Genomic DNA, 15,882 nt, shown 5'->3' on the forward strand with positions numbered 1-15,882 from the left:
TTCATGATAATATTAAGTTCTTTATATTAATAAAATGAATATATTTTTGACAGCTAAATATTGATTAAAGATATGAGTTAAAAGTTCGGTTTTGATTGACAGCAATCTGGAGATCTCTTTGCATCATACTCTTATCCTTCAGACGAGCCTGCAAATAATTATAATGATAATAATGATAATAATAATAAAAATAATAAAAATAATTAACTGAGGCAGTTTGATTTATTGTACGTTTCACCGACAAAGGGCCAAACAACACAGGGTCAAACGACTTAGGGTTAAACGACAAAGGGTCACACGACACTGGGTCAAACGACACAGGGTTAAACGACACAGGTCAAACGGCAAAGGGTCAAACGACAAAGGGTCAAAAGTGCGACAAAGGGTAAAACGACATAGGGTCAAAAAATGCGACAAAGGGACAATTTTTGACATCTATTTTGACATCTATTACACTTAGTATTTATTTATTATTATTTAGGGTTAGGTTAGGTTAAGACACTTTCTGGGCCGAGCGCTGCGGCTAGGACAAGCTAGGGGGCCGAGCGCTGCCGCCACATGATGAATCATATCCATGTCTAATACAAAATTGATAGGAGGGTTGCGAGTTTCCTATGATTCAAATAAAAAAATATCTTTATCATTTTGACCTTTTGTCGTTTGACCCTTTGTCGCACTTTTGACCCTTTGTCGTTTGACCCTTTGTCGTTTGACCCTGTGTCGTTTGACCTTTTGTCAGTGAATCGATATATATGATATATTGACTGGGGTTATTATTATTATGATTTATTTGTCAAAAACATAAAATTGGTTCAGATATTAGATTAGAAATTATATAAGACTTTAATGATCAATTTATACATTGTGAACTAACAAATTTAATTCTAATATTGATCTAATTTGCCAAATCAGTGACAATATGTTTTCACAGCAGAGAACCTTTGCAGTGAAGCAGAAATGGAAAATTTTCAAAAATTAAAAAGATGATCCATTGTATGCACCTCTAGCATTTCTGTAGTCTATATCTATTGAACCTGATTCATGAATTATATGACCAAGATGGTCAACCTGAGTGACCCAGGGCAGCTTCTGATGATTAAGGACGACCTTCACCGGTTGTCTGTCACGTCCACAAGTAAAATAAATACATTTGGAAACTTTTCACAAAGTTGCAGAAGGTTTTGTAAACCATTTCTGGTAGGAGACAGCAGTAGAAAATCATCACAGTAGGCCACAACACCAAGGAAGAGATCCCCAATATAGCAGCCAAACCCACTTTCTCTAAGCTTTACAAGCAACCCGTCCATGTACACTGTAAATAGGATAGGGGATAGACAGGATCCCCAATATAGCAGCCAAACCCACTTTCTCTAAGCTTTACAAGCAACCCGTCCATGTACACAGTAAATAGGATAGGCGATAGACAGGAGTACCATTTATCATATACCAAAGGAGTAGGAAGCTGTTTATGTAGCTGACCATTTAACACTTCAGCAGCTAGTAAACCTCGAACAAAGGATTTTTCTAGAGAGTTTAAATAATCAACACTTATTAAAAGCTTTTCTACAGTCCAAGCAGCTACATTGACATTTTTGTTTGCTTCGATTTGTTAAAGAAAGTAACTGTTGTATACATTGATATATATTATACTAACTGAAGGGCCCGGCGTTGCCCGTGGAAAAAAAAAGTATTTAAAAAATTCGAATTTTTAAGCCTATAACACATGAGTGACCAAAAAAATTTCAGCCCAATCGGTCCAGCCGTTTGGCCGGCTATACGCACCATATACGAATGTCTTGTTTTATTATATAGATAGATATATATATTATATTATATATTATATACACATACATACACATTGATATTTTACGGGGGTTAAAGAGGTGAGTCTATGACACAAACTCAAATTTACCAACCCCCTCACCTTTGCAACATCATGCTTTAAACCTTTGATATTTCAAACTTAGACTGTTTGATCCAAGGTACCAATGCAAGGAAAGTTAATTGCGGTCGCGTATCTCTGAGTACATTAAGAAAACCATTTCTCTCTGGGCGGAATTTGTAAACAAGAATAGATGCATCAGTGTTCGTCTAGTATCCAAGAAGGACAAAAACATTTAATTTTGATAATTTTTAAAATTCACATAATAGATTCCTATGACCAGAATATTTCATGATTTATTTTTATAAAAATGGATTCTATGTCAGGCTGTGACATCCTTCTAGTGTTTACTTTTTCGCCCAAAGACAGTACACTGCAGTACAAAAAATGCGTACACCTCTGAAATAACTTTCCTTGCATTAGTTTCTTGGTTTGATAAAACAGCTTCAGAATTCAGAATTCATATCTAATGTGTTGTAAAGATATGAGGATAGAAAATCAAAGATATAGGGATGCAAAATCTTCGCTAGAAGGTAACAAGGTTGTGGGATCAGTTTTTACCAAGATTAATGTTGGTAGGAAAGATTTTAGGATTAAGCTAATTCTCTAGTTTTAAGAGAAGATGGTTTGGATTAATCTAATCAACTCTGTCAGGACAAGGTTGCAAACTTACTGAGAATCAGACAAATTAGACTCTTTTTGATAGGGTTCCGTAAACACAATCCTTGCTCTAATCTTTCTACGTTCATTGTTTTGTAACAGTGTAATGAAAAAGACAACAAAGGAATTGAGTCTTTGCCACAAACTCAATTTTTGTAATCCTTATATCTTTGCAACCTGATGATGTAAACCTTTGATATTTCAAACTTACATTATTTGATCTAACAGCATCCATAGTTTGAAATATTTAAGGTCTAAGACATTGGGTTACAATGAAATTGAAATTAGAAAATCAGAGTTTGTGGCAAAAACTCATTTCCTTTACTAAAATAAATCGGAACTGATTATTCTTCTCATACTCATTCCTTTATTGTCGTATTTAAACACATAGATACTGTTAGAGTATAAAGTTAAAATTTAAAATATTAAAAGTTTATAGGTTGCAAAGATTTAGGAATATTCAGTTCTAATAGCTGAAAATAAAATTACTCCACATTGACTAGTTCTTTAAACGATTAGATCGAATCAGATAATGAAAAGCATTATATAAAGTTTCATATTTATGCATGCTTGTCAAATGTGTAGGTTGCAGTTGACGTTTTGTTGATCTGTGATATAAAAAACACCTAGTAATGCGTATAGAACCCTACTTAAAAAGTAAACCAGAAATTACAAAAAAAAAATACATAATATGGCTGAAAGTTTTTCTGTTTTCTTTCATTCGTACTATTTTAGTTGTTTTAAAACCAGAGAGGATATGGGTAGGGGTGGGAGGGGGAGGGGACAGGAGAGGGGAGGGGAGAGGTAGTTTAAAACTTTTCATTTTGCTGTAAACAAAGTTTAATAAATATTTTGAATATAAATTTACAAAAGATGAGTATTTAAAGTTGAAAATTGTAAGGTTGGGATAGAAAGGGGGGGGGGAGACAAAGTTTATTAACAAATTAAATATTTCTTAGAAAGTTTTCTTTTGTCTTCTCGACTAGTGCCATTATAAAGCACCAGCAATTTGATGATTTTTTATTCGATCTTAAAATTGACATTTCTAATGACATTTTTCTCAAAGGCAATTCGTGGTTTTTACTGCACAGACCTGCAAGAAAATGGCCGAATTGTGAATTTACTGAAGTCAAACTATCTACATGTTTGCCAGATATAGGTTTACAGGTTGAGATTGTGAATAGTTGAATACGCTTGAATGCATTTTCCTTGTAATTTTAAGATACCCTTCATTTGAAAAGGGGCATTCTCGATTCACAATGATACCCTTGAAACTTTAATCTGATCATTGATCAGTGATTAGTATTATGGAAAAAGGATTTAGTTTTCATAATTTTTCAATTGTTTCCTAAGCAAGTCACTTTTGCAGATAAACCACAAATGAAAATAAATAGTTTTCAAACACAAAACATAAATATCTATTTCTGTTTAACCAGACAAACCTTTAAAGATACCGTTGTGAATCGGAAATGATACTCTATCAATGGTAATTCACTTAAAAATTAAGTTTTCAGTACCTGGGTGAGATTGTTAATTACACCAAACGTGTCCCTGGAAGCTGTGTTAAAAGAAATGTTCAATAAACTATTTATTAAGTACAAGGATATTATGTTTCAAGTATCTTATTTCTCAATTAAAACTTTGTATCATCTTTCTAAACAGTGCTTTCTACCTTCACAGACTAGGCTAAGGTAGCACGTTAGGCTGCAGTGATTAATTAAACAGTACGTTAGGCTGCAGTGATTAATTAAACAGCACGTTATGCTGCAGTGATTGATTAAACAGCACGTTAGGCTGCAGTAATTGATTTAACAGCACGTTATGCTGCAGTGATTGATTAAACTGCACGTTAGGCTGCAATTATTAATTAAACAGCACGTTAGGCTGCAGTGATTGATTAAACAGCACATTAGGCTGCAGTGATTGATTAAACAGCACGTTAGGCTGCAGTAATTGATTAAACAGCACGTTATGCTGCAGTGATTGATTAAACAGCACGTTAGGCTGCAATTATTGATTAAACAGCACGTTAGGCTGCAGTGATTGATTAAACAGCACATTAGGCTGCAGTGATTGATTAAACAGCACGTTAGGATGCAATGATTGATTAAACAGCACGTGTTTATGAAATCAATTTCTGTTGTGCTATTGTTATGCAGCAATTTCTAACGTGTAATTTTTAAGTTTTAAGTAAGAAATTAGGTCCCTTAGTGTGATATTGTTTAACAGCACGTTTTAAATAAGAACTTGACTCCATGGTGTTAAATTGATAGACATTTGACGTTTAAAGTAAGAACTTAGCTCCCTGGCATTACATTGTTATACACGACGTTTAAAGTAAGAACTTAGCTCCCATGGTGTTAAATTGATAGACATTTGACGTTTAAAGTAAGAACTTAGCTCCCTGGCATTACATTGTTATACACGACGTTTAAAGTAAGAACTTAGCTCCCTGGCATTACATTGTTATACACGACGTTTAAAGTAAGAACTTAGCTCCCCGGCATTACATTGTTATACACGACGTTTAAAGTAAGAACTTAGCTCCATATTGTTAAATTGTTTGACAGGACGTTGTAAGTATGAAATTGGCTCCCTAGTTCTACATTGTTGGACAGGACGTTTTAAGGAAGAACTTAGCTCCCTGGCATTACATTGTTAGACAGGACGTTTTAAGAAAGAACTGAGCTCCCTAGTGTTACATTGTTTGACAGCACGTTTTAAGTATGAACTGAGCTCCCTAGTGTTAAATTGTTAGACAGGACGTTTTAAGAAAGAACTTAGCTCTTTAGTGTTACATTGTTATAGAGTACGTTTTAAGAAAGAACTGAGCTCCTTAGTGTTACATTGTTATACAGTACGTTTGAAGTATGAACTGAGCTCCCTAGTGTTAAATTGTTAAACAGCACGCTTTAAGTAAGAACTAAGTTTCCTAGCGTGATATTGTTAAACAACACGCTTTAAGTAAGAACTAAGTTTCCTAGCGTGATATTTTAAACAGAACGCTTTAAGTAAGAGCTAAGTTTCCTAGCGTGATATTGTTAAACAGCACGTTTTAAGCAAGAACTAAGTTTCCTAGCGTGATATTGTTAAACAGAACGTTTTAAGTAAGAACGGAGCAAATGCACGTTTTGTAACTTGCTGCTATTTTGAGACATTTCACAGATTTGGTAACAAAGTAAGTTGTCCGTAAACGGAAAAATTTAGATAATGAAACTATAAAACTTAAATTTTATTCTGCTCTGATATTTCAAAATAATATAACGACTTCTGAAATAGAAAAAAAAAACTCTAATATTAATCTTTATAATATTTAATTTAACAAAAAATGCGGGAAACATTTTATTTAAAATGGAGGAAACTCTACATCATCTTAAATTCTCGTGTTACAAAAAGATAATGTGGAAACAAATTTTAGAATACTTTAAAAGATGAAAATATTTTCAGTGATTCGTCCTACTTTATAAATCATGAAAAAGCGTTTAGTTCTGAACTGTTAAATATTCTCAAAGTACGGAGAGATGATTTATGTTCCAAAATTCGTGAAATGAACAAACATGGAAACTTTAAATTGTTTCAAAAATTGCATGGCCGGGTTTTTATTCAAAATGAACGACAGCTCACAGTTTTAATTTAGAAAAGAGTAAATAGTGTTACTTATAGTTCTCGTCAAGCCTAATAATATATTTTCTTTAACTGATATTTGCAATTACAGAAAGAGTTCGTGCCGAAACCTGACACTTAGTGTCTGGTTTGGTACATAAGAACGGTTTGAAACTCTCTTCCCTCGAATTTGTAAATAAATAAATATTCATTCTCTTTCTTTTCCTTCATTGTTTAATAATCATATGCAAGTTTTCTTTGATACTCTGAATACATAGTAATCCTCTAGATTCTTGGAACCTTGAATAATTTAAACCTATTTTCAATCCAAGCCTTTCATCCTTCAACACTATAGAGAGGAACTTGATGAGAAACCGATGCAAAGAGGAGGAGGAGGGGGGGAAGTAAATAGGGGATAAGGGAACTTTATGTTTATGGAGTCTACAATATGGCTGAAAATGGTGTCTGCGTGGCGCAAATAAATCCTTTTCTAATACATTCTTTTTCGCATTTACACTGCAACTGCATCTGGAAGTTTTAAACACGACTTGAATTTTTATAAAACTTTTAATCATGTTCCGTTTTAACATTTTTCAACATGCTGTGTTTAGGTTTATTTGAAGTTAAAATGCAGCAAAAAAAAGAAAAATCAATCTTGTGAATTTTGTTTTGAAGAGACTGCTCTGAAATTTGTGAACCTCAGCTCGTTTTTGTAATTTCTGAACAATCCCTTTTGTGGTTGGTCTGAAGGTTTACCTGTAGCAGTGTGTGCTCTACAACTCCAATCCTGACATCCATCAAAACTATTTCAGATCTTACACGGGACAAGGATTTTCTAGAAAAACTTGAAATTAAAGGGACTGTCAGCGTAAATTAAAGGGACTGTCAGCGTAAATTAAAGGGACTATCAGCGTAATTTCAAGTGACTGGACAACGGTACCTTTTAAACCTTTAGCTGATCATCGAGGACAGAGATCGTAGTGTAAATATCTCTTAAATGTCCTGTAAAAAGCCGTAAAATTGGAGTGTACGCTAGCGTACTGTGTGAACTCCGCACGGATGACGTCACATTGTTTCCTGGAAAATCTAGAATATTCAATATCCAACGAGGTTTTGAAAAAGTATGCCACTTTTAGAAAGTATATATCAATATCCCTTAAATATAAAACAGCTTTAAACAAAGTTTTGAACAATTAAAAGCATTTCTTTAGATTTCTTTAGACAAATCAGAAAAAGTTTGCCATCCTTGATCAGTCAAAAGTTTAAAGAGTATTGTTGTGAATCGGGGATGCCCTTTTTTTAATGGAAGGTCACTTGAAATTACACTTACAGTCCCTTTAAAAATTCTATATATATATATATATATAATTCTGCTTGTCTGTCTTCTTGGTTTTTGTCTGTTTCTGTCCAATAAACGTCAAAACGGCTGAACTGATCGGACCCAATTTTTTTTTAGCACCTCACGTGACCCCAGGAAAGATTTATAGATGATCAAATTTTCAAAAATTTGCTTCTAACAAAATTCGATTNGCAGCCACGCAGTGGTAGAACTTGGTGGTGCTGCTGCTGATCCCTTTGATATTGAACTGGGCCTCGGCCTGGGCGAACCAAACTTCCGCAGATTCAGGCCAAAAGGGGGGAAGCTTGAGGGCAACAGCTCCGACACTGGGCAGCGCTTCACCAGATTGGGTAGCCATAACACTTGGCAATCACACCAAAAAAAATAATATTTCACCGTTTCTAATCCTACTTAAGGAGTGGACTGTGGAAAAAACAGGGAGTCCGGCTCACTTCAGAAAAGAGTGCGGCGAAAAAAATCTATTTATAACGAGAGAAATAACGTACGGAGTTAAATCACGTCGGGGTCACCAGATTTAGCGACGGCTAAATAAAAAGACGAAAGTCAAAAAACAACTAATATATTTTACATGAAAAATAGAACAAAGTAAAAGTGAATCTAAAAAATGGCGACTTTTTATATATCACATGAGTTTAGATCAGGTAGATGCTTGCAGACATTATGGCGGAGAGTACGACGACTTGTCCGCCACAGAACTGAATACTTGGTTCATTCTTTACATTTCTAATTCTATACATCCTTGCATGCAACCTGATGTCGCAGACGCTTGATATTTCAAACTTGATCAAATGGTCAAAGTTTGAAACATCAAAGGTTTGCTTGCACCTTCAGGTTGCAAAAGCTGCGGTTAATGACATGTTAAAAATAAATTTATAAAATTTAAAAAAGCGAAAAATCATAAAATCTCGCCTCTAAATTTATATCGAGAGAAATTGACATTTTTTCACGAATTCATTTTGTTAAATCGGTTTACAGAGATGCATATTGAACCAATAAACTAGGTTCGCAAACACTAAATTCATCGTTTATTGAGAAAACTTCAAGGAGAGAAAATTCAAAGAAGGGAATTAAAACAAATGTTTCCAAAAGTGTTAAACTGATGGAGTTTAAGGGTGAAAAAAGGATTCACAGTATATCCTATCATTTTTAGCGTCATGCCTGTCAAGTTATAGTGTTTCAGAACCACTAACGTTTATAACCATTAGAGATGCAATAATTTAATTTCAGAATTTGCTTCTTACCAAATAAAGTATCAAGTACAATAGATGGCAATGTAGAATTTGTACATTCTCAGCATTGCTGCATTCTAACGTCACAAGTGTCAATAGTTTTATGTGTCCGACAAAATTATTTATTATAGTGGTAATAAAGAGCTTGTCACACAGTCAAATAAGTGCAATTTTGTTTTTTTTTTTATTTTCTGCTTTTACACTTTTTTATTTAATCTTAGAAAACATGTCAACTAATGAGAGAGTATGTTGTCTTCCTTGTTATATTTGACACTTGTGACGTCATGTATAATTGGTCCATTTCTCTGTTGCCACCTATTGTACTTGATAATCATATTTGCTTTTTACTATTTGTGATAAAAATGACTATGGCACCAAATAATTTGAAATTGATTTTGTTTTGAATCTTATCCTTAAAATCTAATTTGGACTGTTTTCACATTTTCACAAGAATATGAAGATCAATAAAGAAAAGGTAAAAAACCTGAAGCTGGACAATGGTAATTTTATAATACTGCTATATTGAAACTATGGGAGTATGTATAGTTGCACAAAACTTATCTTTTCCCTGTATCCAATTTCCCCGAACTATTTGTCGAAAAATTAGATTTTACTCAAAATCAGCTAATTTTTGTTAAAGTTCATTTTGTTTTGTTAGAACACTGTTAAATGTTTATTCCCGGAAATTGATTTTAAATTAAAACATATAATATACATTAAACCAATTAGATTTCTTCCCACCAGACTCAGACCACAATCAGTGTAATCTTTCTTTTCAATACATTTGTATCTTTCATATATTTGTCATGAATAATGTTCCTCAAAATAAAAAAGCTTGTTAACTTTCCTTCTTTTTAAAAACCATTAAGAAACTAGCTCGAGAACCCAGCGTTGCCCAGGTTACTCATAGTTACTCCTGCCGTTTACCCGCACTTGGTCTTAAATTACGATTTTAGCTATTTTTCCTTTTACAAGTCGACCCATTCAACAGAGAATCTTAAAACCAAGGTTCTCCCAAATTCCCCAATCAAAATTTGATGCAAATTATACATGGGCTTCCTGAGTTATGATCGGAAATACAAACAAACAAACAAACAAACAGAGATTACTAGATACTACTAGATATGAAACATTGACGATGCCATAATCTTAATTTAAGTTTGTTGGTTTAAAATTAACATTTTTAATTTAACCTCTATTTAAAATTTTGCAAATTAGCAATTTTTTTTGCCCAAAGGCTTTCCTAAAATTGTATCAAATATTATAGATTTGTATTACGATAAGGAAAAAGAGAGGGGGGAGGGGGTTCCAGACTATTTTGGGTAAACCATGGACGTCAGTCTGAATAGGGTTTAGTATAATATAATTGTCTCTTACGCTGTTTTGGACGGACTTTTAATGAGAGATAAAAATATGATTAAGAACATGCCGATATAGACCAAGGAGTATGAAATAAAAGGGTGATACAACGGACGCGGCCCGCCCTACCATATGATACATGCTTTGAAGACGGGAACTCCATTTGTATAAGAAATATTCAGAATAGGTTATTGTATTGGTAATTCATCAAACAAATATTTCTTATACAAATGGAGTACCGTCTGCAAAGCATGTATAATCATATGGTAGGGCGGGCCGCGTCCGTTATATCTCCCTTCTATTTCATACTCCTTGGATAGGAACCAGAATGCACTTCGTTTTAGTTAGTTTTACGTGTTCAGTTCCTCTCATTAAAGGGACTGTAAGCCTAATTTCAAATGAACTTTAATTTATAAGGGCATGTCCTTTTCACAACGTTACTCTGTAAACCTTTGTCCGGACAACGATGAGGTAGAATTCCTGATTTGTATAGCTGAAGAACAAGTGCAGCGTTTTCTTGGAACTTAATTTCCTGCTATATTAATAATAATATATCTACCAAATCCTTGATAAAGCAAAGGTTTAAAGGGTATCGTGGTAAATAGGACATGCAACTTGAGATTAGGCTCAAAGTCCCTTTAAACCTTTTACCTAATATTGACTAGAGGAGATCCGTCCGTCATAGATGATCCTCTCTCCTCCATCTCAGATTTAACCGCGTCCAGGTCATCTGTCAGCTGGGAGAGAAGGCGGGATCTTTCGGTCACACCCCCACTCACCTGCTTATACTGCTCCCTGAACAACTTTATACATCTTGACTTAGTTTAACGCGAAGAGCTGTACGTTATACATTTAGACCTAGTTTAGCTTTAAAAGAGCTGTACGTTATACATTTAGACTTAGTTTAGCGTTAAGAGCTGTACTTTTTACATCTAGACTTAGCTTTGCGTGAAGAGCTTTACTTTATACGTCTAGACTTAGTTCAACGTGAAAAGCTGTATTTTATATATCTTAACTTAGTTTAACGTGAAGAGCTTACTTTATACATCTAGACTAAGCTTAGTCTGAAGAGCTGTACTTTTTATATCTAGAATTAGTTTAACGTGAAGAGCTGTACTTTATACGTCTAGACTTAGTTTAACTTGAAAAGCTGTACTTTATATATCTTGACTTAGTTTAACGTGAAGAGCTTTACTTTATACGTCTAGACTTAGTTTAACTTGAAAAGCTGTACTTTATATATCTTGACTTAGTTTAACGTAAAGAGCTGTACTTTATACATCTAGACTTAGTTTAACGTAAAGAGCTGTACTTTATACATCTAGACTTAGTTCAACATGAAGAGCTGTACTTTATACATCTAGACTTAGTTTAACGTAAAGAGCTGTACTTTATACATCTAGAATTAGTTTAACGTTAAGAGCTGTACTTTATACATCTAGACTTAGTTTAAAGTTAAAAGAGCTGTACTTTATACCAGGGGTCAATATAATTCCCAAAAAAGCTGATTTTCTCGATCCCAAAATTATTTTTTGCCCCCAATTTTGAAAAAAAATGCCCCTAATTTTCAAAAAAATGCCCCCAGTTAAAATTTTTTTTTCAAATTCCACTAACAAATTTGCCCCCATTGCCCCCAATTTGAAAAAAATGCCCCCAATTTTTAAAAAAAATGCCCCCAATTTTATTTTTAATTATCATATAAAAAAAATTTGCCCCCAATAAAAGACTTTGCCCCCATTTCTTTCAAATTTGTCAATCCCAAATGGGATTGAAAAAGGAATTATATTGACCCCTGCTTTATACATCTAGACTTAGCTTAGCGTGAAGAGCTATACTTTATACATCGAGACTTAGTTTACCGTGAAGAGCTGTACTTTTTACATCTCGACTTAGTTTAACGTGAAGAGCTGTACTTTTTACATCTTGATCTAGTTTAACGTGAAGAGCAGTACTTTATACATATAGACTTAGTTTAGCGTGAAGAGCTGTATTCTACAGTACTCTGTAAGAATATAATTCCTCAACTCCCTAGCTGTGAAATGGATTGTATAGAGAAACTGATGCAAGTTAAAGATCCTGTTCATTTCTAGTTTACGACTCATAACACTTTAGGGTAGGATATTTTAGCTTAACTATACAAGTTTATACCCCAAACATACTAGGGGGTTATTCAGTTTATACCCCAAACATAGTAGGGGATTATTTAGTTTATACCGCAAACATACTAGGGGATTATTCAGTTTATACTCCAAACATACTAGGGGATTATTCAGTTTATACCCCAAACATAGTAGGGGATTATTTAGTTTATACCCCAAACATACTAGGGGATTATTCAGTTTATACCCCAAACATACTAGGGGATTATTCAGTTTATACCCCAAACATACTAGGGGATTATTCAGTTTATACTCCAAACATAGTAGGGGATTATTCAGTTTATACCCCAACATACTAGGGGATTATTCAGTTTAGATAAAAATTACAACTTTATAGTTTCAAAATGAAAAAAATATGTAAAAAGGCCCTTTTCTAATTTTACTAATTAGTATAATAAGCGTACAGACCTAAATTAAGATTGTAATATTAAAATATCAGATGTTTGATGTAAAACAAAGTGTGTTGCAATTTAAAATTGCATATGTCGAGGGCTACAAAAATTATAATGGAGTTGATGAGGTAAAACCAAAGGCCAAGACTAGCTATTATAGAATTGTCTAGATCTCTGTGAACAGTCACGGGCAGCCGTGAATTGAATTTCCGAGCCGGGTCAACCTTTCCGGTCCCAGTTTGTACTGTACCTAGCTCTATGGACAGGACTAGCCGGTGCAACAAGGTTGACTCGGTCAGACTTTATGCTTCATATAGGTTAAAATTACTTTTACTAATCTTCAATAATTTTTGTTAAATTTCTGATCTGATACGTACTTTAAAATTAAACTTTTTTAAAACAGAAAATGTTGTGAATTAAATTCGTTTGATTTAAAACTAAATATTTTCATAAAAGTTTTAAAAAGAAATTATATATTCCATGCCTCGGACTTTTATGTTCATAAATCACTAACAGCTGGAAATTAGAAAGCACATTTCAAAAACTCTAATAGAACTTTTAAAAAAAAATTTCATTTTTAAGATTCTTGATTTTCACCTTGTTTGCGCTAACATCTGAGAGAGTTGTTTATATTCCCCTAAAGGACCCTCCAGTTGAGAATTCAAATATTTTTCTCTGAAAAATAATAATTTCAGGGGTCATTCATTAGTTTGTATCATGGGTCCGCAAATTCAGCAGTTTGTATCAGGGGTCCGCAAATTCATTAGTTTGTATCAGGGGTCCGTAAGTTTAGCAGTTTGTATCAGAGGTCCGCAAATTCATTAGTTTGTATCAAAGGTCCGCTAATTCACCAGTTTGTATCAGGGGTCCGCAAATTCTGCAGTTTGTATCAAGGGTCCGCAAATTCAGCAGTTTGTATCAGAGGTCCGCTAATTCACCAGTTTGTATTAAGGGTCCGCAAATTCTGCAGTTTGTATCAAGGGTCCGCAAATTCAGCAGTTTGTATCAGGGGTCCGCAAATTTAGCAGTTTGTATCAAGGGTCCGCAAATTCAGCAGTTTGTATCAAGGATCCGCAAATTCACCAGTTTGTATCAGGGGTCCGCAAATTCATTAGTTTGTATCAGAGGTCCGCAAATTCATTAGTTTGTATCAGGGGCCCGCAAAGTAATTGAGTCTTTGGAACAAAATCAAATATTTAAACCACAATATCTTTAGAACTCGATGTTGTAAACCTTTGATATTTCAAACTCAGAATTCATAGTTTGAAATATCAAGGTATGCAACATTTGGTTCCAAAGATATAGTGATTAGAAAATCAGAGTTTGTGGCAAAGACTCAATTCCTTTAGCAGGGTGGGGTTTATGCACTGGTCGCAGCGCTAAGGGCCTAAAACATGCCTGAGCCGCGGTGCTAGACCAAAGATTGTCTAAACCCGATCAACCTAACCTAATTTATGTCATCTCGCCCGCTTGTTGTTTGCCTCTCCCCCCGTTTTCCCCCGTATATGTTTATGTTATATCAAAAGGTAAAAATTCGAAACTAAATGTTCGCTGTAGAATTTGAGTTTCATGAATGTTCCCCGTTCACCCCCTTCACCCCCTCCCTTCCGTAAACACTCAACACATTTATAATCTGGTTGTAAAAAGGGTTTATTAGGTAACTCTCTGACAGATATTATATTTACAAACATATTAAAACAAGACTAACATGACTTTATGAATAAGGGGTTGGGGGGTTGGGGTGTCTGGGGGGGATGAGGGGAAGGGGGGTCGCTAGATGGGAAGTAAAAGTGCTGATTTTTTATTTCAGAGTTTCTTTCTTATTACTTAATTTCTAACTTTAAAAAAAGTAAATGCTTTAAAGATAAATTTAAAGATATTTTTGGTTAAAAAGTTTAAGTTTTTTTTCATATCCGACTCCCCCCCCCCTCCCCCAACAATTCACGCTTCAAAATCACTTTTCTGATGTATATGGAAGTCATATATCAATTAAAACTTTGTCCAATATAGGAGGCGGAGAATGAGAAAAAGAAAATTATTTAAAGGGACTGTAAGTGTAATTTTAGGTGACCATCTACGCAAACAGGAGAATGTCCGATTTACAATGGTACCATTTAAACCATTGGCCAATCATCAATATCAGAGAACTCCGTATGTTTCTCCCTAAAATAGTGCTTTATCTGCCAAGAAACTGGAGTGTACACTAGCGTACAGTGTGAACTGACTTTACAGATAATAAAACTATAAACAATTACAAGCTTTTCTAGAGAAAAAATAATAAGGTATAAAGGGTACTGTTGTAAATCGAACACACAAACCTAAAAACCCTTTCAAGTTTGTGTGTCTATTTTTCTGAAATAATGTTTACCTGCTGCTTATTTTCTCTAAAGTTTTAGATATATCTGATTGAAGACGATCTAAGTGGGTTCTAGTTGTAACCAGGGAGTCCTGTATTCCTTGCCTATACAGATATATGTACATTAATCTTGTACAACCTTTTTGTACAGCACTTTGTACAATGCATGCCAAATTATTCACATTTTGGCGCCAAAAAGGTATAAATTTTCCCAATTACTAATCCACGACTGAGAATAGATTTCAGCTTTAACATTTGTAAATCCAGGGCTACAAAAAAAGTATGAGTAACTTATAAGATCGAAATCGGCTTGGTCGTACGTTAGCCATTTTCCGTGGCTCGTTTTTCTGAAGTATAGTATTGTTTGTGGATATCCTGCTTAATTCTAAATATACGTATGAAGTTAACTTTACATTTAGATTGCTTTCCTACATACAGATAAGATATTTAAATTGTATGCTTTTCATAAATTCAGAATACTGTCATAGTTTAACCCTATCTCCGCTGGGTACTTGAAAACCAGGATACGCTGGGGGGGGGTCAATTTGACCCCCCCCCCTCTAAATCCCATGTTTTATGTCCAAATATGACAAATGATACATCATTAGAAAGCTCTTGTGCTCTACTTTTAGAATCTGCAAAAAAATTTGCAAATTTGCGAAAATTGAATTTTTTATCGCAAAATCCAGTTTTATAGTAAAAATGTTTGCAAAAAAAAATGTGTCCAAAAAATGACAAATTATACATTTTTGAAAAGCCCTTGACCATGCCATTTTAAATATGCAAAAATTTTTGCAAAATTTTAAATAACCTGATTTTTAATCAAGAAAAACTAAAAATGTGCAAATTTCCTTTGACAGGTTGTTTGCAAAAAATTTGCAA

The 15,882-nt window shown here is 34.1% G+C and overlaps 1 protein-coding gene across 1 annotated transcript in view; it reads right to left on the minus strand.

The window, feature by feature from the left end:
- Window positions 1-15,882, minus strand: part of LOC111695803 (intraflagellar transport protein 57 homolog) — a 30,671-nt gene continuing 14,789 nt past the window's right edge. The window contains exons 11-15 of the mRNA XM_023465243.1: window positions 15,013-15,105; window positions 13,242-13,319; window positions 10,745-10,888; window positions 6,902-6,980; window positions 1-148 (exon numbers count right to left, since the gene is read on the minus strand). Coding sequence (XP_023321011.1) covers window positions 65-148; window positions 6,902-6,980; window positions 10,745-10,888; window positions 13,242-13,319; window positions 15,013-15,105 — 478 coding nt within the window. The 3' untranslated portion in view covers window positions 1-64. The remainder of the gene's footprint in view (window positions 149-6,901; window positions 6,981-10,744; window positions 10,889-13,241; window positions 13,320-15,012; window positions 15,106-15,882) is intronic.

Source organism: Eurytemora carolleeae, unplaced genomic scaffold, assembly GCF_000591075.1.
Source record: "Eurytemora carolleeae unplaced genomic scaffold, Eaff_2.0 scaffold56, whole genome shotgun sequence".
Lineage (NCBI taxonomy): Eukaryota > Metazoa > Arthropoda > Copepoda > Calanoida > Temoridae > Eurytemora > Eurytemora carolleeae.